The following is a 26733-nucleotide window of genomic DNA, read 5'->3' on the forward strand; positions in this document are numbered from 1 at the left end:
GTCCCACGTTGCAGCCCACATTCTAAAGTGTTCAAACATCTGAGACTACGTCTGTTATAACAGATATCTGAGCTATATGTGTGGCAGACACACTTGCATATACATGGCTGCTCCCTCCACCTCAAAGCTCTACAGCCTGTAACTCTCAGATGCATGCAGATCCCCTTACAGTCTGAGAGATGAGATGTCATTAAGTCTTGGCAGCAGATCTTCTGGTGCGTATGGTGTGCCTTTACATCTGGCATCTGAATCACACAGCACAGTTTGCAGGAACGGGAAGAACCCTGCGCTGGGAAGGTTTCGAGGTGCAAGGTAACCTGAAGGAAGAAAGAAAATGACACTGTTATAATGGAGATGTGCACTTTTGTTGCCACGTTTTTCTGTGCTGTTGTCACTTTCCAATCCATAAGACTGATTCTTAGTTTCGCTGAAGCTCTTCAGGTCCACCCTGGCAGCACTATCTACCGAACCACCGTAGAAGCACCAACTCAACAGTGACAAAGCCAGGAAAGGTTGTTTAATATGAAAAGGAGTCAAATTATTTGTTTCTCAGATACCTGTTTGTCCCAAAGCAACAGCACATTTCCCTTCTCCACTCCAAAAAGCAAGAAACAGGTAATAAATGATGCAAGCGCCCTAGGCTTATGATATCCTGATTCTGCCTTTAAAACAAAGCAAAACAAAACAAAAGCAGGGAAAGGGCCAGAGTAAGCTGAAGCACCCAAGAGCACATTCTCCAAGGCACAGCTGGATCACTTTCCTTGCAAAAGCACAAGTTTCAGTTTCAAGCCAGGTTGTTAAAAGAGGATTCTGTCTCAGGTTTTACCCTAGGAAGGGGCAATGGCTCCAGGACCAGACAACCTCCATTTGGTTTTTGTGCAGACCTGCCCAGGGAAGGGAGAAGAGCAATCTGTCACCACCACCCCCTCCATGGCTCCTGCCACATATGATCAGATCCTGTACCATCTGCTTGGTGACCTCTGATGCTGGCAGCCAGCACTGAGGGGCGAAATGTATGTCCCTGTCTTCCACTCCTGCAAGCACAGAGTGGACCTGAGCAATTAGAGACCTGGGTATTTTATGTGCCACTTGCCCCGTGCTGCTTGCTGCCAGCCCGCAGGGTTCACTGGCTGCTTTTCCTCTCCATGACAAACGTTCTAATAAATCTCAGAACTCTTTTGCTGGATCACAGCAACGTATTATTTAAAATAATCATTTGGAGAATTACCTGGCAAAGGACATTGCTATTATTTCTGTCATGGAAAGGAGCCAGGTTTACCGAAGATCCATGGGCAGGCTTGTGGTAATTGATTACTTTGCTCTTTAGTCTTCCAAGATGGTCTGTGACTCTTGCCCAGGGACAGCTTTATCTCTTACCCTTCCAATAAGGACACTGTACTACATCTGTACTACATGTACTAATTATAGCAGTGGTCAAAAGATAGATGTTCCCAAAGGGGATGGCAGTGCTGGGTGGACTGTGTAGCTGTTGGTCTTCCTGAAGACTTGTCCTTCCTGAGCTTTGCTCAACACAACTGGTCACAACCTAGGACTGTGCACTGCAGTTTTGGGTCAGAATACAACAGGTCATGGTTTAGCATGGGAGTTGCAACTGTTTTGGTTCAAATAGCAACTGGCTTGAAGGTCTGCTGATCTGTGCATTCATTTGCAGTCGTACTGTGATTCTTTTGTATAACTGAGCAGAGAACTGCCTTAGAAAATGACAGGAGATACTGTGTTAGAGGAGGCCATCTGCTGTGGGAAGCTCCTCCAACACTCACTGCCTCCCCCAGGGGTTACACAGCAGGCTGAGCCAGCTTCTGGCAATCACAGAACACCAAGAAGAACACAAAAAATCTCTTTTGTCCCTAGAGACAGTCCTTATGGTGTTGGGGCCAAAGGATCAAATGTGTGCCACTCTAAAGGTGCTAAAGTGTAATTAAGTCTGATGTCCATGAAGGAAATTGTAGAGTCAGACACTTTAATCTGGAAGCAACCTTGTGTGAATATCCCTGCTGTGTCTGGGATGTTTACCTTTTGAGATCACCAATTACAACCCTGCAAAATGGCATTTTGCACACATTGGTATTTGATCCTTTTGATCTCGCACACCCTCATTCCCCTGCAGGAAATTTATTCACACACCCATCCAAAAATGCACACCACAGACCTCGTTTTTTCAGTATCCCTACCAAAATGAAGCTTCAAAGACCTGGGAAGCCACGAGGTTCAGGATGGAGAGTATAAACACAATGAAGTGTGGTCTACAGATAGGAGCAGCTACACCCTTCACTACCACCCATATCTAGTAAAGGCAACCAAGACCAGGAACTAAGACTGTGCCTTTTTGTAAACCTGGAGTAGCTAAAGCTGTTTAACTCCTAGCTGTATGGCAAAATGAGGAACACAAAGATGGGGCCAGGAGTTTGGGGAGCATTGGGCTTCTCTGGAGAGATAGAAGATGTTTACTGTGACATTTATGCAAGAGGTCCTGATGAACCCAGAGCAGAGGAAGACACTTCCACCTGGCACAGGTAGCAACAACAAAGTTTAAAATGGGAGACAAAGGAGGTGGACTGGGAAGCATGTGGACAGTTGAACAGTCACTCACTGCGCCGCTAGCAAGGTGCACAGTGCAAGAACACAATGACATCAGCTCGCTCTTTCCTTGTGAAACAACAGCCTGAAATACAGAGATAGGATTTCATGAGCTGAAGTTTGAAAGTGCTGATACTCGCGGTGGTGGCACAATGCCTGTGAAGACATCATTGGCCCTATGTGATTGAGGTACTCAGTGAGGCTTTGCCAACTCTCATGAGATGTCAAGCAGTTTTCTGGCCCCCAGATACAACCATGGGGCCTGATCCCCCACAGAGTAGCTGCAGGCATGAATTGCTGTAACCTCATGATGTTCTTGACACAAAAGCAGCGGCAGTGGCAGAGAGGACTTCTCTGGACTCTGCCAGCAGTTAGAGAACCCAGGCAGCTTTTCAAGAAAGCCCACAATGCAGCAACCCCTGAAATGTCTGGGACAAATTCCCACGTGGTGTAAGTTGGCCCTGTGCTTGTTCAGTGCTCAATGTTAAGCACACGAATTTAGCAGGCAGGCCTATCTACCAGGCTGAAATAAAACTTCATGTTGCCTCTGCTACCTGCATTGATGAGATGCCCACCAGCTCCAAAGGAAGTTTAAAGACCTGGTTCAGAGGCAGGCATCCCTTCCACAGACATACACCACTGGGAGGTGAATCCCACCCTTGCTTTTTCCTGTGACAAGTTGATGATGCTGAAGGATGTGCGTTGCTTTTTTTGCACACTGGCCCCACTAAGCCAAGGAGAGAGTGGCCAGGCTGGCATGACAAGTCTGTTACTCCCAGATAACAAGCAGTCGACCTCGCCGGCATCAGAACCACCCCTCACTTGTCCCTCTGTTCATACAGTCTTGAAAATTGTATCCTGAAGGTCAATCGCTTCATGCAACAGAAGCTGAAAGAGCAGACAGAGGGATTTTGGGTTCTGACTGTGCTGCCTTTTGTCGGTGTGCACGAGACCAGAGCAGAGCCAGAGCATAAGACATGGGGCAGGACGCATGACTGATTTGGGATTCCATGCCTCAGACAAAAGGAGCACCCTCAGAGTTTTCTTACAACTACCTGTCATTCTGCAAAGGAAGGAATTTACTGATGAGAAGGTGAGTCAAGAGATTAATGTACTCCCTAATGTATCCTCCCTCTGTCCACTTGCTCGTGGTAAGGAGACGTGACTCCACTAAGCCACACAGGCTGCTCTGCCCACACATCCAACTTCATTATATGTCATACCCATACACCTCTGCAAGGACAGCCAGGAAGAAGGCAAGCTCCTGACTCCCTCCAGTGCTTCAGGAGATGTTCCCACCTGTCCTTCCCTTGACTGAGAGCTACCCAGCCCATCAGCTGCCTTAGCCCATAAACATAAGCACTAGCTATGAAATGTCATGGAAGGAAAAGTGTAAATGCTCTGCAAACTATTTTAAAGGACAGATTTTTATATGGTTAGTTTTGCAATCTGAAATACCACCATTAGTGACTTCTGCAGTATTTCTACTGCTGGGTATCCCTTCAGTCTTCCACATGCTGTAGAAAGCAGCTCCTCCTCTCACGTAAGTCTATGATAATGTCATATCCAAGGAATATGGATTTCCTGAGCCCTGTAGTCCCCAACTTTATGGCCCTCTATGACACAACAGAGCAGATGCAGCACACTCCATGCATTTTTTGTCATTCTCCCCCCTGCTTTTAGCTTTAAATTTCTGAAATTTAATTCATCTTCATTTCCCAAAACAAAAAAATTACCTTTTGGAGGTCCCACTGACCTGACTATGAGCCAAGAGTCAGAGATCACTGCATCCACTGCTGCCCCATATTTGAGCTACGAGGTCACCTTAACATACTTATGGCCACATTGGCTCATCTACAAACAATATCTGAGCCCAAATATTTATCCTGTTAGTAAAGACTGACTTCTGGTTTTGCCAGCAACAGAATCCAAGATGCAGAGGCTCTTGTTGTTTGCTCTTCACTGAGAACTTTGGTTTCTTGTTACCATTGAAAGAAGGGCACCAAACATGAAGAAAACAAGATAGACATCCACAGGGCAGAAGATGCCAAGGGCTCAGCCCTGCGTGGAGTGGCTGTTTCTCCCTGCTCAGTAGGGGGAAATTCTGGCATTTGCTTCCACATTTGCCTTCATTTGGAATAAAATGAAGAAAATTAATTTCTCTCACTTTCCCAAATATTGTAAATTCCAACAAATTTCCCTTCAACACAACCAAAATGTTTTATTTTCTTCAGGTAAAGGTGCTTGGTATAATAACAATGAAAAATATCACGGTAGTAGTAAATGTCATACAAGAAAGATGAAAATTACTATTTCACTACAATCTATAAGATTAATTGAAATTGACTGAAATGCTTAAATCTAAATGTACCATGATTTACGTGGCCACATTGATTTTGCTGCTTCCACGGCAGAGAGGTTTCAGGCATTTGCATTAGCTGAAGCCAATCACTCACTTGAAGGAATTGGGTGTTTCAGCCTACATTGTCACCTCCTTCAGCCTAAGGCTGTAAGAGCTGCCTGCCAGAGAGGAGCTACGAGCTGGGAGCAAAGGAAAGGAAACAAGCAGTATTTTCAGGCTATCCCTTCTATTTATTATTGCAGCCATGTAGGAAAAGGGTATAAAGTTCGAACCACGTTCACATTCAGTACGTGTTACACCCTGGTTTACATCAGCCAGTAGTGTCTCATGTAAACTAACAACCAGCTCACACTGTGTACTGCTAAGGACCTTCCTTTCTCTCGGTTCCCCAGGCTTATCTCCACTACTCTGAGAGACATTTAACTCTACTGTGGCCCCATCACTTGAACATGTGAATCTCCTTAAACGCAATGGAGCTCTGCAGACCCTATCTTCTCCCTTCATAATGCATTCCTCCTCCCCTTTCTGACCACACTGTATTTCAGATTTTAGGGCTTCCAACCTAGTTCTGCCATCTACCCTGAAAAAACAGACAAGATCTATACTCCATACTATGCATATTAGAGAGAAAGGATTTCAATTATGAAAGGCCAGTTCTTAAATAAATTTAGGTATGCTATCTGTATTTTCTTCCTCCTTTACAGCTAATTTAAAAACAAATGTTGAGTTTTTCCTGTTTTCTATACACTCAAATTTTAGTGTCCAATCACTACCCCTCCTTGGGCATGAAAAAAATTATCTTAGGTTCAGATTTCAGACTCTGATATTGTATGTACCTTTCTGAACTAAGTCACAGAATGGTTTGGGTTGGAAGGGACCTTAAAGATCACCTAGTTTCAACCCTTCAGCTTCAACTAGATCAGGTTGCTCAAAGCCCCGTTCGACCTGGCCTTGAACACCTCCAGGGATGAAGGATCTATAACTACCATGTTCCAGTGTCTCACCACCCTCACAGTGAAGAGCTTCTTCCTTTTATCTAATCCAAAATCCAACCTCTCTCTGTATGAAACTGTTACCCCACTCATCCTGTCACTACACTCCATATTCCTTCCATAGTTCATAAAATGTCCATGCAAATCTCATCTCCTCCACTGGTGAATTTAAGGTATTAATGAGCAAATTACTTCATTAAAAAGCATTTTGTTTAATTGAAAATTCAGTCAATCACTTCTACATGATACAAAGAGACTTAATAGCTGAGACTCTTCAGCAAAGAAAAAGATGGCCAAAAAGTGATTTGATAGAGAAATAGATAAAATCATGATCAGTGATGAGAAGGGTGAGTAAATGATCATCCCTCACAAGACAGGGACAAAGAAACTGAATGAGATTGTGAGGCAGGAGGCAAAAGAGATAGAAAATATTTTATTGATTTATTTATTTAACAAGTACCAGAATGATCAGAGAGCTGGAGCACCTCTCCTACAAGGACACCTGAAGGAGTTGGGTCTGTTCAGCCTGGAGAAGAGAAAGTTCTTATAGCTACCTTCCAGTACCTGAAGAGGGCCTACAGGAAAGCTGAGGAGGGGCTTTTTATAAGGGCATGTGCAGCAATGGTTTTAAACTACAGCAGGGAGGATTTAGACTGAACATGAGAAAAGTTCTTTACTAAGGGTGGTGACACACTGAAATGAGTTGCCATCAACCTTGTGGACACCTCAACCCTAGGAAGTGTTTAAGACCAAGCTGGATGAGGCTTTCTGCAGCCCAGTCCAGTGGGAAGTGTCCTTATCCTGGCAGGAGGAATGGAGCTAGATGACCTACAAGGTCCCTTCCAACTCAAGCCATCCTATGTTGTGGAACTCTGTGCCACAGGGTGGTACACGCTGAAAAGTAAGTATAAATGTAAGAAATGACTGGACACACTCACAAACATAGATTTGCCAGGGGCTACTAAAAATGATCACTTAGATCCAACTTCTTCAGTTTCTGGTTGAAGAAACCAAGAATTTTCTAGCTGAGGGAACACTGTGTCTGGCATTCCTACAGCCTTGCTCAGTCACCCTTGAGCAGCAGCAGCAGGGGGCCTTTCCCAGAGCACCACAACTGACTGTTTATCAGCTGTGCTTTATATTTATCTAGGAACTGACAAAACACACAATGGAAATATTTACTGCTGTGGTGATCTACCCCCAACTTTCTAAGCACAATATTTTACTATGCTACATGCACACAACCTTCTTGTTCCCTTTCTAGCCTTTCCCAGACACATAATATTGTTTTAAACGTCATTCCTCTGCTTTCTTAGAGTAAGAAAGACAAACATGGCATTGTGACATGATTGATACTCTCTCACTTCAGGCACGTGCAAATGTCCATTTCCAGCTCTGTTCACATCTATTTACCAATAACAAGCTGGCTATTTTTGTAGAAAGAATCATAGAATCAACCAGGTTGGAAGAGACCTCCAAGATCATCCAGACCAACCTAGCACCCAGCCTTATCCAGTCAACTAGACCATGGCACTAAGTGCCTCATCCAGGCTTTTCTTCAACACCTCCAGGGACGGTGCCTCCACCACCTCCCTGGGTAGCCCATTCCAATGCCAATCACTCTCTCTGGGAAGAACTTCCTCCTAACATCCAGCCTATACCTCCCCTGGCACAACTTGAGACTGTGTCCCCTTGTTCTGTTGCTGGTTGCCTGGCAGAAGAGACCAACCCCCACCTGACTACAGCCTCCCTTCAGGTAGTTGTAGACAGCAATGAGGTCCCCCCTGAGCCTCCTCTTCTCCAGGCTAAACACCCCCAGCTCTCTCAGCCTCTCCTCATAGGGTTTGTGTTCCAGGCCTTTCACCAGCTTTGTCACCCTTCTCTGGACACATTCCAGCACCAGCTTTATAATAGTCTTTTGATCCCTCTCCAAAAATTCAACCTGGTCACAACTCTATAGGATAAGACTAATTCCGATGCAGGGTATGCTTTACACGTATGGAGAATGGCCTAAATTGCCAGCTGGCCTATCTCTTGATCCATAAAAAGACAATATTTAAGTTCCATGGCACTTGTATTGCTGTCACACTGTGACATTCATGCACTCTGACATTCACCAGTTTAGCAGGAACAAGACCAGAAGGTAAATGCCAGGTGAGCCTTTCCATTTTTCTCACCTGCAAGATCAATGCCTGCACAAGTCCCACCCTAGCTGTAAAAAAAACAAAGAGCAAGGACACCGAGTGTCAGAGTCCCTGGCAGTACAGCCCAAATCTTGTTCAGTGTGTCCAAAGCCCATGGCACAGTAGTGATTAGCTCTACTGATTTTAATGGGATTACTCAGACTTTGGGTTAAACACATTCTTAAGAGCTGTGCTGTATCAGAGCTAATGGTTTGATATAGCAATGCCTCTACACTGTTGCCTTTCATATCACAAAGCCCATTTTAAAAACCACTCCAGAGCTAGCAGGCAATTTCTTTCACTCTGTTTTGGGCAGTCAGCAGAACTGTCATTTACTGCCAACTTCACCTGTTGAGCAGGCAGCACTGAAAGAAGAGATTCTCTGCTCTCACCCCCAAATTGCAAGACACCAGACAGCCTCAGTGGCTATTGTGAGGCAGTAATTTTTTGTTCCCCTGCAAGCCTCCATCACTGCTGTATGTTAGGACAGTTTCACAAACCCATCACATCTTTTGAGTTTGAAGAGACCTTTAATGCACATCTAGTACAGCTCCCCACAGAGCAGAAAAATCAACTCAATCATGTTGCTCAGAGCCCTATCCAACCTGACCTCAAATGTTCCCAGAGAAAAGGCATCTACCACTTCTCTGGGCAACCTGTGACAGTGTTCCACCACTTTTAGCATAAAAAAAAAGTCTTCCTTATATCTAGTCTAAATCTTCCCTCTCTTAGTTTAAAATCATCACCCCTTGTTCTGTCACAACAGGCCATGTTAAAGAGATTGTCCTTTCTTGTAGTCCTCTTTAAGCACTGAAAGGCTGCACAAGTTCTCCATGGAACCTTCTCTACTCCAGGCTGAACGACCTCAGCTTTCTCAAACTCTCCTCATAGCAGAGGGGTTCTGGCATTTCAATCACTCTTATAGCCCTGCAAGGCAGCACACAGTCAGCTCAAATACAGAGAGTGTCTACTGCCAGCTGCACAGACCAGTGAGGGTCGGGATGGGATGCAGCACAGGGAAACCAGACAGCTGGACCCTACACCACACACACATTCATTGTGACCAAGTCTCACTGTCCCTGGAGCACACACATTCCTCTTCTGCCTTCCTTCAAGCAGTGTCATCCTTGGCCACCTTCTTTTCCCCTCAACTATAATTTGATTTATTTTTTTAATAATATTTCTCTCACACAAATCATTATGCCACAAAAAGATGTTGTGAGCAGCTAATGCACATGCATCAGTTCACCTGTGCACCACAGGATTTACAAGTCACAGACCTATTACTCAGCTCCTTTCTTTTTATTTCTGTTTTCAAGACAAAAGTTCATCAGCACCTCTGATAATTCCATTCAACCCCTCGAGATGCCTCATGTGACTGGGTGAGATTGAAGAGTTTGAAGGTTGGACTGGATGGCCTTGAGGGTCGCTTCTAACCAAACATGTGATCTTTAGAGCAATGGTATCTTGGGGTTTGGAGTGTCCCAATAACATGTTGTCCTCAGTTGTCTGCCTACAACAGTGAGATTGAAGCAGCAGACAGCTCACTACAAGACTCCTCCCTGTGTCGGTGGCCTCAGTGGAGGAAGTATTCCATTGCTTCATTCTTCCCTCAAGCATTTCAGGCTCTGCAAGTAAGCCCAGCCCAGAGCAGACAACATCTCTTCCATGCTTATTAAGACCAGGCAAGCTAGTTTTGCTCACCCACAGACCTTCACCTTCCACCCCCTTGTTTAATGAATTAAAAATCAGTACTCAGACTGGAATGCATTGGGTTCACATACTGATCAGGGAGCTCATAAACATGAGAGAGCATAAAAAATGCAAAGGAGCAGGAGAAGCAGCAGGTGCAAAGGGAGGAGAAAGAATCCCCAAACCAAACACAAAGAACAAAAAAGAGGAGATGGAAACCAAAGAGGTATTGCCAGTTCAGGCCAAAACGGGGAAATGTCAGAGCCGATGTCTGCTCCATGGGGCAGAGCTGATGAAGAAGGATTGCACTGGAGGTTGACTGTGTTGTGGAGGGATGCTCCAATGCCTGAAGCATGACTATACCAAGAGAGAGGAGAAACTGGCCACTAGCATTTTTCCTACAGTGTTTTGAAATCAGTGTTTAATGCAGACAAGGCTAATTTACTCTTGTTGCAATGCAGCAAACTTGCTGTTGTCTATATGAGCAGCAGGGCGCTGTATGAATAGGACTTAAGAAGAGCATTGGATCATTTCCCAGGAAGAAGCTGGAACCTAAAGGTTTAAATCCACCTCTAGGATCTTTTTTTTAAAACCTGCAGAAAAGCTGCAATGTCTTGCATGCTGAGTGCCTCCAGGTGATCTCCAGAACCAGGGTTTAGATTCTTTAAACAAAAGTGACTTCCTTTCCAGAAAAACAAGAGGGATGTGGATGTGCTGGAGTGTGTCCAGAGAAGGGCCACGAGGATGATCAGAGGGCTGGAGCACCTCTCCCATGAGGACAGACTAAAAGAGTTGGGGCTGTTCAGTCTGGAGAAGAGGAGGCTCTGAGGTGACCTTATTGTAGCCTTCCAGTATCTAAAGGGGGCCTACAAAAATGCTGGGGAGGGACTTTTTAGGATATCAGGGAGTGACAGGACTAGGGGGAATGGAGCAAAGCTGGAGGTGGGGAGGTTCAGACTGGATGTAAGAACAAAGTTCTTCACCATGAGAGTGGTGAGAGCCTGGAATGGGTTGCCCAGGGAGGTGTTTGAGGCCAGGCTGGATGAGGCTCTGGCCAGCCTGCTCTAGGGTAGAGTGTCCCTGCCCATGGCAGGGGGAGGGGTGTTGGAATTAGATGATCCTTGTGGTCCCTTCCAACCCTGACTGATTCTATGACTCTATGAAATGCAAGCATCAAATAATGCTGACTTTGGTCCAAGACAAACTGGTCAGCAGCTTTGGAAAAATATGCTTGTACTTCTAGGTCCCAGCATCTGGATTCAGATGCTTCAGGAAATCAATCAGAATTGACTGCCCCAGGGCTCTGTCGGAATTCAGTGGGGAGGAAAACAATATTGGTAACTCAGGTGTTCCCATTTCCAGCTCTAAATATCCTTCAGTCACACCTCACAAGATAGAAGAGTCTGTAGAAAGAAATGGAGGCATGGGTATTTACAGAAGGAAGGCATTACAAACATCACAGCCTGATGTGAGATTGTCTGTAGAGAGAATAGATTGAACCCTTGGAGTGGATTATGTCTTGCATAAATACACATGGCTTACTCAAGTGGACTGGCATGTGTAGTCAAGTCACCTTCCTAACTCCCTGTAATTAGCATGGGAACCTATTAATTTTCCCACTCTACTGGGAAACAAGATGAGCTCTGGTCCCTCCAACTGTGAAGCAAATTCCTTTAAAATGCAAGCACCTTTTTCAGAGCTTTTCTGATCTCCAGGATAGTATCCCAGAATAAGGATAATGCTGGAGTCCACCTTGCTCTATGCTATCTGATCTTACACATCCTGACAGCCACAGTCCACCACACACATTAAGCATTAACCCAGATCAAGGTGTTTCTCTGTTAACTGAGGGACAAATTTGTGTAAGGGTTTCTGCATCAGAGCAGCATGCTGGGATCGAGGCAGCCATCTGCCAGAGCTAGAAGTGGTTTGAGGTCTGTAGTTACACAGACCCATAGGACAGGAGTCCTCTGAATTGATCTACCAGCATCCTGCTGCAGAAAGGCAAAGGCATTCATAGGTGACAAGGCTGGAGGGTGATAGGTAGTGCCTTCCACACACTTGGCAAAAGACACCTTGCACCCACCACAACCAGTTGCCTTATCCACTTTCCTGGTGGTATGAGAAAGGGGGACACCATCTGGGTTCACTCTTGTTTTAAGCAACATACAGCCTTCTTTTTTGGATACTGCCCTGAACAGAGTAACTCATGCCTCAGTTACCTCCAGCATGGTTGTGCTGCTCAGCACAAACATCACAGGAAAACTCCATCTGCAGGTACAAGAAGCCACAGTCTCTCTTAGATCTGTGCTCTGTGTTTCATACTAATTTTTACAACCATCTCTGGATCTGTTCAAGTCTTAGCTACCAGATTGAAGGCTGGAGCATAGCTCAGAGACTCTCCTATCTTGGGCCCTTTCCTAGGGGCACTTGAGCCAAGAATTAGAGCAGTGTCTACAAGTATTTGCTCCTAAGCAGTGTTGTGCCATGCAGCTCTGGCTCTAAACCAGACCTAAACAGCTAATGCTGGGATTGGCAAACAGTCCAGAACTCAACTACCACAATACTCCCCCAGAATACTGGCTGGAAAGAGTAGCCTTGTGGAATATCTCTAAGTGAATGCAATATAGCCTGCAGCCATCTCCACGATGGTGATGAAACCTGGGTGGAAATTCTGGGCAGAGGTGAATAGTAAGATGGTTGGACTTGATGATCTTAGAGGGTTTTTCCAACATAAATGATTTTATTACTCTGTGTGCTTCACTGAGAACAGTTCAGGCAACAAATTCCCAGGCAGAATTTGATGGATTTAAGACCAGACCGAAGAATACAGCTTCTTTGCATGAAGAAGCAAAAATATCTGTGAATGAGGCAAGTCCCTCAGAAAGGCAGAGACATCAGAACCCTGAGTCTAACGAGAGAGCAAGGGATCTGCTACACCTTTTCCAGAAGCTCAAGAGCAAGGTTTCTGAATCAGTGGACAACTGGACACACCCAAGAGAGCTTTTATGGAGAATAAGGATGAGGTCAAACTGACAGGAGGGGAGAGAAGGTGAACAGAAAAGGAAGAATATGGGTGGGAAGGGTGTGACAGTACTAGTTAAAGCAAGGCGTGTAATTGGGCCTCTCTGTAGACTGAGTGGGCTGAGCCCTGAGGGACAGATAGTATCGCATATGCAATTCCCACAGCTGCAAACTCCTGTGGTGATGGAATGGGACTTTTGTCCCTACTCACTCTAAAAAAAAAAAAAAGAAGAAGTGATACAGGCACAAAAGACTGGTAGATACCATCAAAAACTGGCTTCCACACTGCAGGCTTCCACTCTGGAGTTTCCTACTGCACACGCGTGCCACAAAGCACAACTCAATAACTCCTAACAAATAGAAAGGCTGTAATAAAAAGGTCCAAAGTCACAGCTATGACATGCACCGTAAGTTGGATGTGGATTTTGCATGGTTAGACTCTCAGAGCATCACAGGGACTTGGTATGCAGAGAAAGAAATCTCTTTTTCATTTCTTCTGATGACAATCTCTGCTGACCTGGAAATAACTCATCAAACAGATGCCTGGCAGAAAGAGGAAAGGTACTTTCACCTTCCTCCCCCCCCCCCTTAGATGCTTTAGCTGTGAAGAATACTATACATCAAATGAGTTTCAGCTCCTTGCTTTCCTCAGCTCTTAGTTTTCCTATGAGCATCCCCTTGACTGGTGACATTTGTTTGGCATATCATCTCCCTTCAGAGTTCAGTCTAGCACAAGCTTCCACTGCATTATGTGCTATGCAACAGCATTCAAAGCAAGCAAATTGCTCTTGCAGGAAGCTCTTGCCACTTGTTCACTCCTGACTGATATCTGCCAGGTAGTTTCTATACATAATCCTCAATCCATTGAATGTGTATTAGACATCCTTCAGAAGAACTTACTGTCTTGAATTTGAGCTGTTTTAATTGAGCAAATAATAGATTTAATGATATTTCTGTGACCCTGAATAAAGGAGATAAGCTTACAGACTGAGATCTTCTGTGGGGTTATCTCTAAGGCTTCAAAACTCAGCATCTAAGCAGCTTATTGTGTCTTTGTGCCATTGATTCTATGCTTCCTGACTTTCATCTATCTGCAGTAATCTCTTGACAGTGGTACTGGAAATAGCTTCTTGTCACTACTTAACAATTTAAGGCAGGCACTGGAACTCAGTATAAAGCTGATTTTATCCCCTTTTTTTAATCCCAAAATGACAAAAAAAAAACCCTCCTGTAACAGTTTTCCTGGATGTGTCCATGTGTCCACCCACTAATATATATGTATAAAGACAAGACAGCTTCTAAATTATTTCTCTTTCACTTTTCAAGGAAAAAGTTGATACCTTGCTCCAGTTGTTACAAGAGAGTAACTGTCAAGTGACTACTCTTATTTAACTAGAGAAGCAGCAGAAACTGCCTGTTTGATACTCTGGTCAAGGTTCTTCTCCACCCCCTTGACATTCTTAGATTGTCTCTTAACATCTGAAGAATAAACCAGCACAAAAACTTCACTGAAAGGGTTATCAAACACCAGAATATCAACTATCCCAAGGAGGTGGTTGGATCCCCATCTCGGAGGTGTTTAAAACACACAGAGGGTGCTAAGCGGCATGGTATTAGAATAATAGAATCAACCAGGGATGGTGACTCCACCTCCCTGGGCAGCCCATTCCAATGGCAAATCACTCTCTATGCCAACAACTTTCTCCTAACATCCAGCCTAGACTTCCCCCAGCACAACTTGAGACTGTGTCCCCTTGTTCTATTGCTGGTTGCCTGGGAGAAGAGACCAACCCCCACCTGGCTACAACCTCTCTTCAGGTAGTTGTAGACAGCAATGAGGTCCCCCCTGAGCCTCCTCTTCTCCAGGCTAAACAACCCCAGCTCCCTCAGCCTCTCCTCATAGGGTTTGTGTTCCAGGCCCCTCACCAGCTTTGTTGCCCTTCTCTGGACACATTCCAGCACCTCAACATCTCTCTTGAATTGAGGAGCCCAGAACTGAACACAGGACTCAAGGTTTGGCCTGACCAGTGCTGAGTACAGGGGCAGAATAACCTCCCTTGTCCTACTGGCCACACTGTTCCTGATGCAGGCCAGGATGCCATTGGCTCTCTTGGCCACCTGGGCACACTGCTGGCTCATCTTCAGCTACTATCTATCAGTACCCCCAGGTCCCTTTCTTCCTGGCTGCTCTTCAGCCACTCTATCCCCAGCCTCTAGCGCTGTGGATAACAGTTGGACTCAATCACCATAGACTGGCCTAGGCTGGAAAAGACCTTAGAGATCATCTAATCCAACCTCTCTGCCACAGGCAGAGATGCCTTTCAACAAGACCAGGTTACTCAAGGCCCCATCCAATCTGGCCTTGAACATCTCCAGGGAGGGCACATCCACAACCTCTCTGAATAATCCATTTCAGAGTCTTTCTACCCTCATAGTAAAGAATTTCTTCCTAAAATGCAATCTAAACCTATTGTCTTTCAATTTAAATCCATTTCCTCTTCTTCTGTTGGTGGAAACTCTTGTAAAGAGTCCCTCTTCATCCTTCCTGCAGCTTCCCTTCAGATACTGGAAAGTAGTTACATGGTCCCCTTGTAGTCTTCTCTTCCCCAGGCTGAACAACCCCGGTTCCCTCAGGCTACCCTCATAGTAGAGGTGTTCCAGCCCCCAGATCATCTTTGTGGACCTCCTCTGGACTTGTTCCAACAAATTTATGTCCCTCTTATAGTAGGGACACCAGAATTGGACACAGTATTTAAGGTAGGGTCTCACAAAAGCAGACTAAAGGGAAAAAATCATCTCTCTTGATCAGCTGGCCACACTCCTTCTCATGCATCCCAAGATATGGTTTGCCTTCTGTGCTGCATAAGTGCACTGCCAGCTCATGTTGAGCTTCTCATCTATCAACACACCCAGATCTTCTCTTTAGGGCTGCTCTCAACCCACTCTGTACCCAGTTTATATTTGTGTCTAGGAGTGGCCCAACCCAGGTGTAGGACCTTGCACTTTGACTTGTTGAACCTCCTGTAGTTTGCACTGGCCCATTTCTCAAGCCGGTTTAGGTCCCTTTGGGTGGCATCCCTGCCCTCACAGCTCAGTGTCAACAGCAAACCAGCTGAGGGTGCACTCAATGCCATTGCCCATGTCTCTGACAAAGATGTTGAACAGCACTGAACCCAGAACAGACCCCTGGGGAGCTCCACTTGTTCCTGGTCTCCACATGGACATTGGGCCACTAACCACAACTCTGAGTGCACCCTTCTAGCCAGTTCCTTATCTGCTGAGTGACCTTAAAGGTCTTTTCTAACCGAAATGATTCTAAGGTTCTAAAACTTCTCCTGCAAGAGAGTTCCTATCATGCACTTCTAAGAGGGACACCTACTTGAATACTTACTGAGACTCATCCCAAAATGCAAATCCCCTATGAACACAAGGGAAGTAATCTGAAGACACTACTCAAGTCTTCCCTTTCCTACAAAACACAACTGATGGAGTGATTTGCTTTTCCTAAGATCATTCTTTCTAATCCATTCATTTGGAGATGCAACCATAAATACACAAACTAATAGCCAAGTTTTAAAAAAAAAAAAAAGGCATTTTACCATCCATTTGGCTAGCTTGACTTATCTAGTCTTCTTGGATTTATCAGGCACAGGAAGTACAACCAACAGAGCAGCGTGGGAGGATTACCATTCTTGGCAACGTCTGGGGTTGTCACAAAGCACAATGTGTCCTGTCATGCCTACTCCAACTGGTTCAAGGGAATGTGGGAGAACTTACAATATATAATGTGCCCCAAGAGGCCTTTGTGCTGACTGTGGATGGGCTGGTGGTTAGAAGCCCATCCAACACCAAGATTGGTTTGCTTCTTGTAATAGTTCCAGAAAGTCACATATTCTGGTTTTCTATCCCCATATAGAAAATGAGGTATGCAAACTTTTAGTCAGGTTAGGCTGCAGACTCTCTGGGACAAGGGCTACCCTAGTTGTATACCCAGTATTTGTCACTTTGTGGCTCTTTCTCACACACCATAAACAAAGATTTTTACTCAGGGAATCACAGATGTCATTGTCCAGCCCACATACACATCATCCAGTATAGATCCCTCACAGCTGTGTTTCCCCCCTTCCCACTATGGCACTTGACTAAGTCATCTTAATCAAAGGAATGTGATGGGTTAGGAACTTTTCCCTCTCCTACTATTGAAATTTACCAAACCAGCTGAGATGGCTTGGAAGAAGATGAACCTATATGTACAGCAAAGTGAAATCTATAAGCATATATACACAATATATTTACAAGTATATTTGCTTAGTGCCATGGTCTAGTTGATTGGATAGGGCTAGGTGCTAGGTTGGACTGGATGAACTTGGAGGTCTTTTCCAACCTGAATGATTCTATGATTTGAAATATTCACAATTATATGCAAATTAGAAATAATACAGAAATCCAAACTCCCTCCTGGATAAAGGAAACTGCCTGGAAGGGGCTCAGAGCAACCCCCTCTTTCTCCTTGTACTTTCCCAGACTGGCAAACAAAAGCCAGCAAAGGTTACACTGTTATTTGTAGCCAAGATCAGTGAAGAGATTAGAGTGAAGGGGAAGAGAACAGGGAAATGTCCCAGAACAGAGTGGGACAGATTATTTACATTTTGGCTTTTTATCCCTCTCAGCAAACCAATCAATGATATAGACTTCATCATTATTTTCTTTTCACAACCAATGATCTAACTTCTCTCACTAATATATTCCAATTAGCTTCAAACCAGCACAAGCTCTGATGGCTCAAACTCTGGAAGACACTTGCTTCTCTTCACTGCTGCCAGAGTCTGCCTCCTCACACTTTGCATCAGTCTCCTTGCCCCAAATATAAAAGTCCAACATTGTCAGTGTCAGGGCTTTGTTCTTGCCAAGTTGATGACACCCTGATGCAGGTGACCCATAGTTATGCCTCTCCTATGAATCAGATGTTGCAAATCTTCCAATGAAGGCAATTTTGGAGGCCTATTTCTACCATGTGCTGGAAAATTATGACTCTCACTGATAGCTCTCTGTACAGCTTTGTGATATAGCATGTGGATGTGATTCAGCAGACTAAATGTGCAACATGAAGCAAGGCTCTTGCATACAATTCTAGGGTCTCTGCAACGATAAGGGAAGGAATTACTCTAATGAACAGATAACAGAGTGCAGCTGTATGATTGATTTCTCCCCCCCAAAAAAAAAGATAGGCAACCACTGAAAAGAGGGGCCCAGTCTTTGCTTACTTTGCTCCCTTGAGACTGCATGTCTGACAGAGCAGAATCAGGAGTGTAATGCAACTGAAACTTAACGATTTGGAAGGGAAAAATGTTTCCAACCAGATAAAATCCCTGCTCTGTTTTCCCATATAACTTCATGAATAAATGTGGCCAGGACTTGGGACATGATTTTTCTGATGGTGGTAACAACTCACTAAATCAGAGTAAGTTTTTTAGAGCAGATGCAATCATACCCATACTCTGAGTTGTACACATCCAGGAAGCAAGGCTTGCAGGCAAAAATTACTTTATGTGAACTCTTCACTCATTTCACCACCACCAACTATTCACCCATACAAATTGCTGCTCTTTGACTTGCTAGAAAGGGCTCACACAGGAGCCAGACAAGTTACCACTCAGCAGCTGAGCCTTAGTAGCAAAGCTGCCTAAAGAGGCACTTTTTGCCTGTAGCACACAAAAAGTAGAATCATTCGTGTTGACCAACCTCATGTTTGATATTTCACCTTCAAAATCTCACTGGAGGACACTTCACTGTGTGAGATCACCCCCAGTTGCCCTCTTGTTCCTAAATTTATCATGTAAATCTGTATTGCTCTCTACAACAACAGTATCAGAGTGACTCGATGAGACAGTTCCTTAAAGCTTTCTAATTATAAAACTGACCTGAAAATAAAAACAAACACAAACCAAAAACATCAAACCAAACCAGAAACAGAAAACAACCTCTGAGGAACACAGACATTTTATTTACAGCATGCTGCATCCCAGGAAATCTCCACTGAAAACTACACCAAACCAAATCTGTGAAACACATCAAATTAACACATCAGTCACTGAAATGAGAACTAAATCCCAAAGACATAAACCCAAACCAGTTACTTACAGTTTGGCTGTGGTTCTGGAGGGAATTTGAGACGGATAATGGCCAAGATTATGAAAACAACCACAGGCCAGGAAATTAAAATGAACGACCATACCTATAAAAGAGCAATGAAAATATATCGGTTACGTTTGTTGTATTGATGCATCTCAGAGCTTGCCTGGAATGTACAAGTACTACCCTAAATGAGTTACAGGACGCATTGTAAATCACACCTGTCTTGTTATGCATACTATTAAAAGCCAAGTATTATCTCTGCAGGAAGAAAAACTATGTAAGATTTCAAGAGCAAATAACAAGCCTGAGAATAACACAAGCCTTCCTGTGCTGCAGTATGGCTGATAATTATGGGGGACAGTGTTTACACAGTTTGAAGACACTGCTGTGTAATAGTAAAAGCATGCAGAGAAGTACAAGGCTCTTGGGTGCACCAATTGCAAGATAAAGGAGCTGAAGTGTGAAAGGTTGGCTTTCACTTTCAGTGAAAGGCACTGTTCAGATGATGGGTTAAGATGACTTTGATTTGATAATATCTGAAAATTGAAGTGTTTGACTAGTGAATTTGCAAGCCTGCAGCATTTTTCCCCAAAAAAGTTCCACTGCTCTTCACAAACAATAGTTCAACCTCACAGTGGAGCTGAAAGAAAGGGTTTTCACATTTGAATACCAATCACCAGGATCCCTCACACGAGCTCCAGACCCCAGCAACCTAACTCCCTGGCACCTTTCCATTTCCAGACTGTAACAGTCCATATAGATGAGTTGAAACAGAAGAGAGATGACATAAAATTGGCTTAGTGTGTTGGAAAAAATCATGACACTTATAAAGTCAGATTGACTGTTTCAGTCGATGAGAATAAAGAAAATACAGTCAGCTGATCATCTGGTGTAGTAAACCAATCTAGGTAAGAGGTCCAAAGTCAGTCTTAAAAATACCAGCCTCAAAGTTTTCTAAGCTAGTAAAATACAGTTATTCAAATAAGCACCTGCTTTTGCACCAACTGGCTACCTTGCTACCATGCTTACTAGATTAGAGTTTTCAGCCCATCAGTAGTTGAGCTCAAACCACTCTTTGCTGCAAAATCACCGTGCTATCCTCATGGCAATTTCTGAAACTGTGAAGTTGACTTCAAAAACATCCCATTTTTCATCCTTCTGATGCTCTTTTTTTTTTTTTTTTTCAGATCAGTACATATGACCCAAACCTGTATTTCCAAAGTAATTCCAAGTCCGTAACAGTGTTTTTGTTTCCTGTAGCACTTACTGGGGCATAAGATCGAACAGAAACAAAACCTGGAGAGCAATTCGATTCAGCTTAAAGATGGTGGTTTTACAGTAGCTCCATCTCTATCAACCCTGATGAGGTGGCACAGCCACAAGAGGAGCAAGATTAATTCCCCAAAATAGGCAACAGAGAGAGATCAAACTACAAGGAACCTCTTCACGCATCCCTTCAGAGAGGGTACTCCTGTAATATCAGCATTCACCAACATTTCAGCTTTATGTTGAGACATTGGAACAGGCTGCCCATGGAGGCAGTGGAGTCACATTGTCCCTGAAGGTGTTTTAAAAACAAGCAGCTGTGGAACTTTGGGACATAGTCCAGTGGTCATGAAGGTGTTGGGTAGAAGGCTGGACCTGATGATCTTAGAGGTCTTTTCCAACCTTAATGATTCTGTGACTGACAGACAGTACTCTTCCTCCCTTATATATACCACTGCTAATCCAAAACAAGATGTGTCACTGAAACTAACATCTTCTGCTATTTTTTTATGCCTCATGCTTTCCCTATAATCAGTCTGCAAACAACCTGTTAACTCTGATTAATTCACATGCAGACATTATTATTAATGTATCTTCCTCGCTTAGTACCACATAAGGCTAAGTTAAAATTATGGGTTAGCAGCACAGAAACTGATATTAGTCAGAACCTGCCTAAAGGAAGGGCAAGAGATCTGTCACGTTCTTGAGGCAAGAAATGAATACTGATTCTTTCTACCCAAGGAAATCTTTATGCCTCCCCATTTTGAGCTAAAATGGTTCCTACACTCCCCACTTTCCAAACAGCTCTTCCCTTAGTATCTCTATCCTGTGACATAATTGAATTCAATAGGAGCTGGGCACATCAGTTGCAACATAACTGCATTCCCACTGTCCTGGAGCTTCCAGTTAATAAAACCAAGATAACCACCCTGGCCAAACTGCTTGCAGGTGGAACATGTTGACATGAACGGAGCCATAACCAACCTCAGTTTGGCACTTGGGACATTAAGTACTGTGATGTAGGTTACATAATCCTTTGATTGCTGGATTTTTTTCACTGCTAAAAGTAGACTTAATTGCTTGGTATCTCTGGATGCAGGCACATTCTCTCCCTCCTGTCTCTGTTTAAACATTCAAGCTGACTAGAAGTGACAGTTGGAAAGCAAAAGATCCATTTAGTTGGAAAAGACCTTCAAGATCATCTAGCTCCAAACCTCTGTCATAGGCAGGGACAGCTTCCACTAGAGCAGATTGCTCAAAGCTGCATCCAACGTGGCCTTGAACACTTCAGTTGGTACAAGAGGCACCAATTTCTCCAAATCCACTTGGTAGGCAGGCCAAGCCTTGCTCCCAAGAAATCTGCCACTTAAAACTCATGACCATTCCTTTCTCAGCAGCAATAGCTTGTGCTGAGGCACTTTCTGGTCGTGGATGCAGAGCTTCTGCTGGTATCAACAAATGGACAGTCAAGCAAGCTGCAGCTCTCTCCACACTGCAGAGGTAGAGACAGTCTCTCCAGGGGCTCTGCTGAGAACACACATATCAAATAAAGTGCAAAGTAAAAGGCAGAAGAAAACGTGTTTGCCAGCCTTGGCAAGGCTGATAAACAGGAGGAAAGCACTTAAGTCTGCAGGGGGGAGGATGAGAGCTACTTGGTGTCAGACCACTCCATGACAGAGCAATTGGCCTTGGTGCAGGCAGCCAACACCACTGCAGCAGCAGGAACCCCCTTTCCACATTATCAGATATTGAGAGGAACAGCAAAATGCTTCCCTTGAGAAACAAGCATGCTAAAAATAAAAGCTTACTAAAAGCCTGCTCTGTAAGTTAAGTCACATTACACAGGTTAAACAAACAAACAAAAAATAACATAAAACACCCCACCAAACTGCACACACAAGCAAGAGGCCAGAGAAATCAGTATGTGTTTGGAAGCAGAGATCTTCATATCATCTCTAGCCTGAGCAAGGTCCCTAATTTGGATCGGGAGAGAGACGTGAAGAAGGGTTGCAGGGAATGCTTGCCATAAAATAATCAGTAGTGGACAGATTATTACTTTAATTGTCATTTCAAACTGATATTTTAGCTCCACAGGAAGCCAAAATTAAAGGCTCCATGGTCACAAGTACAGGTAGGGCTTAGGTTAGCATATACTCTGGATACACAAGAGCTGAGAGAAACCCAAGCCTTCTGCTTTTAACAAGGCTGTTACAATTTCTCTAGAGAAATTAGAGGTAGTTTATTGGGATTCCTCTGCATCTCAGAAAGTGTCTCCCATATTTTTGGCAGCAGTGGAGGATACTCTAAACTGTACAGCATGTCCACAGCTCCTATGGAGGATCACAAAGGGTCAGATGAACTCAGCATCTCTCTAAATCAGGCTCAAAAACTGATTGTTGGGACAGGGCAGGCAAGTATGTGGAAGCATACAGCTATATGAGGCCTTTCACTCCATCCTCATATCACATCCTCCATGGCCATTTCTTTTCTGTCAGCATCTTCTACACCTGCCAAGGCTTCCATTCAACCAGATCGAGTTACAAACCATCACATCTTCCCTGACCATGACCTAATCACTTTAAAAGACCCACCCTTACTTCCACAACATTCCCCTGTATCCCTCTGCCTCTATCACCAGCCTTCAAAGTGTTTCTGGTTTATTATGGTGATCTTCCTCTCCTGCAGTGCGCCCTTTCTCCTCAGCTCCTGTGATTTCCTGGCATTCCCTGGGTTTCCCCTCCTCTACTCCTTTGTTTTCACACTCACCGGCTGCCTCTTGACACTCAGCCAGTTCTTCCACAGCAGGATCCTCAAGTGCTGGGAGAGCGCAGCCATCCTTGGCTGACTCAGCCAGAAGTGAACAGGCTGTGGATTCTTCCTCCCTGGGCTTAGAAGGCAAAAGCAGAGGCTTTAACCCAAACAGGCATCCAGTGTCCAATACCCAAGCCTCTGTCTGTTCCCAACAGCATAGCTCTGAAGCAGCTACTTCATCCACTTGTGGCTGCTGTAGTCCCAGTAACCGTAGCTCTTGTCCTCACAGCAATAGCTTCTAGCAAATTCAACAGGTTATTCCTCTCCACGCAGGCAGGCAGACGCAATGGCCTGCCTCCACTTGTGTTAATTACAATATCCAACCTCTCCTGGCTGCTGGTGTGCAAGCCCTAGCTGATAAAATGGATAGCATTCCAAAAAGATGCTTCTGCTTAAACAAAAGGTGATGCATGCCTCCTCCTCCCCATGATGAAACTCCCTGTCTGCCCACACATCGCTTCTGCTGGAGAGGTGTCATCAACAGTGAAGAGTTAGGCTGCTTGCCAGGCCAGTCCAACTTCCCTGAGTTCTCAGGGAGTGGCTGGGAATAAGAAAGTGTCCACAGCTACAGCATGTGTCCTCCTGACATTGCTGATTTGGAATTTGCAGGGGTTCATACTTTTGAATGTCTGAAATTCACCCATTTAGGGAAATTAAAGGGTTAAAAATACATATAAAATGAAAATCCAAGGGACATTTCGGATGTGGGGGTGTTTGTCTTTTTTCCCCCAGTTTCCTGCATCTTCCCTATCCTTCAGGAGATCACCCCTGTGCTTTGATATTGAATCACTGATGGAATTCAATATAACAAATCAAATCCACTGGGAATAGGATTGCAGGGTCAGACCCCATCAAGATTTCAAAGCAGCAGAGTGGCTTGAACACTGTTATTATTCAACTGATCACTGAATTTTTCAAGCTAGTCTAAGATACCTAAAAAACATAGCTAGAGATAAAAGGAAAATGTAAACTGCAAGTACAGAGAGAAGCAATGACAGCAGAGGGGACTGCTCATCACACCAAGGACTAAAACAAATCTGAGATAGAGACTCCTTTGATGAGCTCTGGTAATCCAGCAGAGCTCTGGTGCCCCTTGGGAGAGGAGTACATACACTCAAGCACTCCATCTGCTAACACTGAGATCATAGAATCTTAGAATGCATTGGGTTGGGAGGGACATTTAAAGGTCATGTAGTTCAATCCCCCTGCAGTAAGCAAGGACATCCCCCACTAGATCAAGTTGCTCAGGGCCCCATCCTCACAGCCTCTAACTAAGGCATGGAAGACTTCACTGCTTGCAGCCTACTTCATACAAGAGATACACAGCTTCTCTTCCAGCCACAAACTTTATACCTCAACATTTAAAAGAGTCTTGGATGAGTCCTTGCCAAACTTCAACCAGGAAGAAAAGTGGAGGTGAAAGCCCTGCCATCCAAAATGATCCTGGAGCTTTGATATAAGGACAGCTAAAAGCACCGATTGACAGTAAAGAGAGAGAGGAAGAAAGATATATGGTACTTGGTAAAGGGAAACAGCTTCTCTGGATTGGTTAGGAAATACTTCAAAGGTGGGAATAGCAATTGAGAGGGAGAAGTCCCCACTCCACAAAATTTTGATCTGAGTAGATTGGACATTCCACTGGTGGGAGTGGAGCTGGAGCCAAAGTGAATCTAAAAGGCTTCCCTGCTATAGTTTCAATAGTGATGAAAAGAAACCCAAATGTCTAACCTTCCAGCTCTACATTCATTTTTTTTTTTTTTTCTACTAAATGTCCTTAGGAGAGAAGAGGGATCTTGCTTGGGTGAGTCAAGAACAAGCACTGCTCCTCAGAACATGGTTCTACTTCAGCTACATGTAAGAAGCACAACCAGGTTCATTGCTTTTGGTCCAGAGACTTGCAAATTTGATTCACTTCCTCTCTGGGGTTATAAAAGGAAATCCAAATATGGCTAAGTCTGCTCTGAGGGGGTAAGAGAGAAGAAATTTATAGTTTTATCATTCACTGCTCTGCCAAGGTCTTTTAAGGCAAGTGTCTGATTGCTTCTTTTTGGTATTCAGTCAAACAACTGTTTCAAAAGAACACTGTGATTTGGATAATAATTTTCCCAAGCAAATGCACATCCTTACTTCCTTTGTGAACAGAGTCAACAAACATTTCCCTTGGGAAGTACCCAAAGGGTAATTTGTTCGAGTTCATCACTATAAGACCAGAATAACTCAATGTCAGTTGCCTCTCAGAGCACCTGCACTCAGCTCCCCAAACACTCTGCTGTTCCAGTTTGAGAACACAAGATGGAAACTTTATTACGTATTTTGGATTTCTAATCCCTTAACAATTCCTGCAGATGGCATAGGAGGCTGTGCAACTACATGGCCACTCATGGACAAAGTGGCCAGCATAGACAGATGGCCCAATGACCATGCAAATGCACATCTAGGCAAAGGGGGAGAGGAGGGAAAGGCAAATTCTTCCTTCTGCCAATAAATCCCCAGTTGGTTTGTTCCTCTGGTCGAAGAACTAGAGCTCTTCTGGGCTGAAGGGCAAATTGTTGGTTCAGATCACAAGGAAGAAAAGCTGAATCTGTTTCTGTGGCCATGAAGCTGAGGAAACCCACAGGGGAGCTCTCAACTGTGATTTCATTCAATGTGGATCTTTAAAGACATGACTCATGCACTTCATGGTCACTGCAGCTTATGAAGACACAAGCAGGGGCTATAACCTACAGGCCAAAAAGCTGTCCCTGTGCACCAAGAGCTCACAAACCAAGACCTCTCCTTAGGATGATCGGAGTAGTTTTTATTTCAGTAAAATTGAATGCAGTCCTGCTTTCCAGGTGTGCCAAGTTACCTCTATGAGAAATGAAAACTTCGGGAAGTGATGTAAGAACTGGCACAAGTTGCCCAGAGAGGTGGTAGATGATCTGGAAACATTCCAAGTCAGGTTGGACAGGCCTCAAAGCAACCTGATCTAATCGAAGCTACTTCTGTTCACTACAGCAGGGCTTGGACTAGAGGAATTTTAGCTGTCCTTTCCTACCCAAACCAGTCCATGATTCTACGGTTCTAAGACAGAATTGGTAGAAGAGGATAAAAAGTCTGAGTGAGCAACCTGCAAGAGTGCTGGAAACATGCTTCCAAATGCTGTTCTACCTCCTGCTGTACCAGGGCCAGCAGCTGCGTGTACCACAGCAGCACTGCGCAACGCAACCCATGAATAGAGAGAACTGTCCTGTGGAAGTGCTCCTGTGTAGGGCAACACCAGGGGTGCAGAGAGAGCTCTCCAGATCTAATGCACTGGGAGGATGAGAAGAGACGGCCAGCGTTAATATTTCACTAGTTGCTTGGTCAAAACCACAGATCCACACATCAGAAATCTAACAGCACTGTCAAATACAAATGGCTGTCTGCTCATCAACACTCCTGGCTTGGCCTGTAAACACAGAGGTAGCAGAAGCAAACTGGAAATCTGACAGGGCAGAGTATTTACCCCCTTGAAGTCAGCACCAGACAAGAAAGAAAGAACAGCTCTTCTGATGGCTACCAGGAGTGAAAACCAAACCATAACTAAAACACCCCCCACAAACGAAACAGCAGTCTGGCAGTGACTGTGCATGCTACGACTGAACAGCAGCAGGTACCTCCATAGGCGCACAGGCAGACAATGGTTAGG

The 26733-nt window shown here is 44.4% G+C and overlaps 1 protein-coding gene across 1 annotated transcript in view; it reads right to left on the bottom strand.

The window, feature by feature from the left end:
* The window catches only part of ABCA12 (ATP binding cassette subfamily A member 12), a 101068-nt gene extending 77981 nt beyond the window's left edge, over positions 1-23087 (bottom strand). The window contains exons 1-3 of the mRNA XM_064159084.1: positions 23019-23087; positions 18993-19086; positions 170-317 (exon numbers count right to left, since the gene is read on the bottom strand). Coding sequence (XP_064015154.1) covers positions 170-317; positions 18993-19086; positions 23019-23087 — 311 coding nt within the window. The remainder of the gene's footprint in view (positions 1-169; positions 318-18992; positions 19087-23018) is intronic.
* Between the last annotated feature and the right edge of the window lie 3646 nt (positions 23088-26733).

The sequence above is a fragment of the Pogoniulus pusillus genome, chromosome 2 (assembly GCF_015220805.1).
Source record: "Pogoniulus pusillus isolate bPogPus1 chromosome 2, bPogPus1.pri, whole genome shotgun sequence".
Lineage (NCBI taxonomy): Eukaryota > Metazoa > Chordata > Aves > Piciformes > Lybiidae > Pogoniulus > Pogoniulus pusillus.